Source organism: Rosa rugosa, chromosome 6 (assembly GCF_958449725.1).
Source record: "Rosa rugosa chromosome 6, drRosRugo1.1, whole genome shotgun sequence".
In the NCBI taxonomy this organism is placed as follows: domain Eukaryota; kingdom Viridiplantae; phylum Streptophyta; class Magnoliopsida; order Rosales; family Rosaceae; genus Rosa; species Rosa rugosa.
The window spans coordinates 21971226-21976435 of NC_084825.1; the positions used below are offsets into that span (position 1 = coordinate 21971226).

A 5210-nucleotide genomic window follows, 5' to 3' on the forward strand; every position below is an offset into this window, starting at 1 on the left:
ATATGGAAAGTTTTTCCTTTACTGAAATTGTGTAAGGTTTAGCTGGTTAGTTAAAAACAACACAATTCATATGTTGTTCTACTCTAGGGAGTCAGTTGGTAATTAACTTGGTTTCAATGTCACAGAAAAAAGATGGATGTGACACCAGTGCCGACACTACCGACAACAATCTGATAGGAAGTACAATTAGCGTGAACTTGTTGCATGTGGATTCAAGCGTGTTAGGTTAATATTCTTTACCATATGTTCCAATATGTAATGCATGCCTCATCTACTTGAGGCCTTCTAAGTTGACAAGAAAATACCCGCTCAAAATCAGCCATTTCCATAGAGAATGACTGGATAGCAGAATTCAATCTTCTCGTGCGTATTTGAACCTTTCAAACATACAAAAAGGATATTTTTTAATAATTTCTAAAATGTGGGTAAAAAAATTCAACTTGAATGGTCATTTATCCAAATTTGCTGTTACAAACAAGGTTGTTTGGACAGTCAGATTTAAAAACCAAGTCCTCACAGATGAAGATCAAGTTAGAAGGAACAGATATACACTGCATTGATAAATGGTCTTACAAAAGGAAAAATTACAGGCCCATTATCATCTCCAAAATTACAGGCCCAGTATCAGCCCACAAGAATTCATTTCCATTTCACAAGGAAACATGAGTAGGAACCTGTGATTCTCCTCTGCCGCACCACAAGACCTGCAAATGGATCAAAACAATGGCATATCAATGATACTGCCATAGTAAATCGTCACCTGAATTAGAACTTTTCAAAGCCATAGATTGAGTGCATAAACAAGCTTCTGTGAACCCTAGTTACTAGCACCTTGAATGCAGACTGCTCAAAATGTAAATCTAGCTTATTTACCTTGATTAAAATGGCGTGGGGCCATCGATCAAACTTCAACCCTAGTGAAACAACGTACAAACCAAATGCAACAAAAGCAATAAACCGAATGATCTTTCCATATTTCTTTCCAAGCTCATAACAGACAACGCAGTAGAGCTATAAGGCCAACCATGTCTACCATTAACAAGTGTAATACTTGGTTTGATGTAGCACTCACTCTAACATTAATACTTAAGAGAGAGGAGGAATTACCAATGGTTGGAGTGAGTTAGAACACAAAGCTACCAATCAAGTCGACGGATCGGAGGCCGGCGGAATGGCATTTGTATTCAAAGGTGCGAGTGGCCAGGAGCTTTCCCCGTACATATCTTGATTTTGTCACTTCATATTCAATTACTAACACAAGAACACGCACCTTCCGGAGAGAAGGTGTATCACCTCTTGCCATTGTACCCATGTTCCCGCACACAACAAAGCCAACTTTTTGATTTCCTAGATCGACAAAGCTGTATGACTTTGAATGTAAAGGACAAAGGTCACCAAAGAAGGTATAGAACCAGTTAAAAAACAACAGAGGAGAATCCTGAGAGTTGTATATACTACCATCATCATTCACAACTAATCGGGAGACATACATCTCGTGATATTCACGAACGGAAAACATGACCTTATCATGTGTACCATCGTTCAAGTCCAAGACCAAAGCCGCCCTGCTGATGAAGGGAAAGGGCTTACCATCGAACAAGGAAGTCATCTCTCTCCATTTCTTTTCCTTCTCATTCACATCAAAACACATAATGGGAAAGTTAGGGATTGATTCATTGTTGTGCCTGCTCGAGATCAAGATCTTGGTACCAACAATAGCATAAGACAATTCACTACCAGGCAAACGGCCGCTGTAGTTTTTGTTGTGATCTAGTTCCGGTAGGTAAAATGGAGGATCCGGCAAAGCCTCACATTCACCAGAACTGCTATAGTATACCTCGAAAGTGGGACGATCAAGAGAAAAACCTAGGGGCCTACCTGTGAGACAATAGAGATTTCCGTTCACCTCAAAAAGCAAGGGGTCTGGTTTCCCCTTCAGGAAACTCCAATCATGCTTTTTCCAAAACATAGACTTGGGTTCAAAACTATAGACATCTCCACTTGGCAGAAATAGTCTTTCCATAAATCGTCTTTCCCTAAGTGGTAGTGGAGCTATGCCACCAGAGAAGAAGATTTGGGAGCCGGAGGCACAGCAACCCATACGCGCAGGAATTATCACCTCCACCCTACCGCAGCTGAAAGGATTTTCCTCGCTGGCGAAGAGCCAAGCCCGCTGGCGCAACCGAGATTCCGGTTTGACTTTGGAGGTGCAATAGCTGCACTTGGTTATTTCTTCAGTATCGCTGCTGAACTCACAGGAGCATGCAAGTAACTCGGACAAATTTATGGTGCGGAGAACATAACAACAATTGATCGGGGCATTGTGCTCATCGAAACATAAATACAGCTTCTTCTCCTGTGGGTAGAGACCATGCTGCTGGTAATTTACATATCCCGCCTGCAGGTTAGGAACTTGGGTGAGCTGCCCAAGTGGACGCACATCACTGCCAACAGTCCACTGTGTCTGATGTTGTTGATAAGGCAGCTGATAAGCACAAGGCTGTGGGTATAGACCATGCTGCTGGTAATTTACATATCCAGCCTGTCCTCCATGATACAGGTTAAGGTGATGTGGACGCATCAAGTTGTTCTGCATAAACATAAACCCAGCACCATTACCACCATTCCATAGATCCACATGTGCATGCTTCAAACGCTTGTAACTATCCATAGAGCCAGCACGACTATAACCATTCCACTTTGTCTGAACTAGCTGGTTCTGTAGCAATCAAGACAATAAAAAGAAATGTTAACATGAATAATAGCAGAGTCAAAAAAGATAAGGCTGTCGTTAGAAGAAACAACCCACTTCTGTGTTATTTGGAATAGCCTCGCCTGAATCTCCAAGAGTATTTGGGTAGGCAGCTGCACATGACGAACACATAAGCACCGGTCTGTGCAGTTTTAAGATTATTTATGCACATATTCACAAACACACATGCACATACTAAAACTCTCCGCATAATTTAAAAAATAGGATCACTCTACATCATGGTTCTCAAACAATCGAATTGTCATATCAACACAAATCACCTACACTTTTGCATGCAACACTAATTGTGCGTATATATTTATATATATATATATATATATATATATATATATATATATATATATATATATATATCCAAATCCCCAACCGAGTAGCTTTCTAAATGGCAAGCAAATAGTCATATCAACACATCTCTCCTAAATTTTTGCATGCAACACAATTAACTGCTATTTATGCATGTCTGTGTGTGTGTGGACAACATGACACACACATACACACATATTCAAGGTTTCATATATGCTTTACTTATATTTCCCCTAATTGAGCAACTTTCATGTTGGCAACCAGAAAAGAAACACAGCTATGAAGGGGTCACTTTGCCATAGCTCTAGATTTTTCGACTGTACGTTGGAGAGGAACAATCCTAGAAAAGCATAGAATTGGAGCTTTCCAAGACTCCAACATTATATAGACAGCCAAACGCACTAACAAGATTAACTTGGGCTAAACAGGCATCTTATAACCATTAAGCTGCGACATATGGCTTCCAAACCTAATCTGACCTTCACAACTTTTCTACTCCCATTTGAAAAAAGGAACTATAATTGAAAAAACATTGAGGGATTAATTCTATTTTTGGTCCAGGAATGTATGTCTGATACGTTAATAATTTGAAATCAAACATACAAGAAACATTAATAAAGTAGGTCAACATAATAGCATTAGAAAATCTACAGAAAAGAGAGGCCATAAAAAATGCACCTGTTTACGATCAAACAATTTCAAGTTAAATGCAGCAAATTAAATAATTACACAGCATCCAATAGAAGTTTCACAGAGTATTTTGAAAATATGTTACCAAGTTCAAAATTCCTGGCTACTTCATCGTAAACTATAGTGCAAAGGATGCAAAGGAAGGGGCATGATAGGGTACAACATAAATAATTTAAAAAAAAATTAAGAAGGGAACTTGGTTCTCCAAGATTAATAAATTATCACATAGTATTGACTAGAATATATACCTTGAGATAAGTTGTATAGTTTAGGTGTTACTATAGATGATTATGAAGTATTAACTAGAAGTTCAGAATAGATACCTTGCGAATATTGCTGAGCACTACCAGATGGCTTTTCAGTAACAACAGGTATGCAGTCCTTGTACAACTCGATCACTGTCTTGGCATCCAACATATCACAGTGCTCATCATAACCAAAGAAAGACCATTGCTGGTAAACAGGATCCCAGCGCCACCTTGTACCGTAACCATCAGTGTCCCAGCTCAGGCAAAATCTCCGATTATTGTAGTTGGGCATGAGCTCACCATTGTAGGAGCTCAAGACAAACTCAGCCACACTGTGAGAAGCAAACTCGACAAAACCATGATCTTCCTGCCATCCGGTTTGCACTTTCCGCAAAACTGTTGCAGCCAAAACCTACCATCACCCCGAAAGAACTAGCATGAATACAACATAATAATGGGAGGCATATAAACAAACTTTGGCAACTTTTAACTCTTGAAGCAACTAAAATTACATCAACTCTTGTACCAAGCGAAGAAATTAATCTAACTTTCGGGTTATCAAAGAAAACAAAAAAGTAGTTGCAATAGTCAAATTATCCCTTTTAAATTCAAGTGCATAATAAACTCCAGGGATGGATTTCAGTAATTTTTGCCCGTGTCCTAAACTCAAAAGCAAAATAGACGAATTCAATCCCTAAACGAACAGAGATACCTCTGCGCAGTCACTGAAGCAGTTGTAGAGATACATCTCACCCATCCTCGGACTCAAGCCGTCGACCCGTAAGGAGCGAATCTCATCGGCTGCCGTCGTCGACTCCTGAGGTTGCTGCATAGCTCAAGGCGATTGGAAGATCTCCGATTAGGGTTTTCCCCTTTTTTTTTTTTTTTTTTTTTCTTTGAGAAAAGGGGAAATTCTCATATACCCCAAATCCACCAATATATTTCTCATACACTCCACCAACTTGGGGAAAAACTCACAAACAGTACCTGAACTACGAGCCACTAATAACTTTCGTACCTCAACTTCAAAAAATATCATTTTGGTACTTGGACTTTTCACCCCGACCCAAGATTCATACCTGGGAACAGTAAAACCGTTAACGGGGTTAATTTTTCAAGGGTATAGTCATCCTTTCACTGTTCATCTTCTCCAAACCTATCTCCTATCTCTCTGCAATTCCAGATTTTTCATCATC

The 5210-nt window shown here is 39.5% G+C and overlaps 1 protein-coding gene across 1 annotated transcript; it reads right to left on the bottom strand.

The window, feature by feature from the left end:
- Positions 1-427: 427 nt before the first annotated feature.
- On the bottom strand, positions 428-4891 carry LOC133717984 (uncharacterized). Its single transcript, XM_062144750.1, has 5 exons — positions 4727-4891; positions 4090-4426; positions 2810-2865; positions 1108-2719; positions 428-704 (listed from the first exon to the last, which is right to left on the bottom strand). Exons 1-4 carry the CDS (start codon positions 4844-4846, stop codon positions 1124-1126), a joined length of 2109 nt encoding a protein of 702 aa, XP_062000734.1. The 5' UTR covers positions 4847-4891; the 3' UTR covers positions 428-704; positions 1108-1123.
- Positions 4892-5210: the final 319 nt, after the last annotated feature.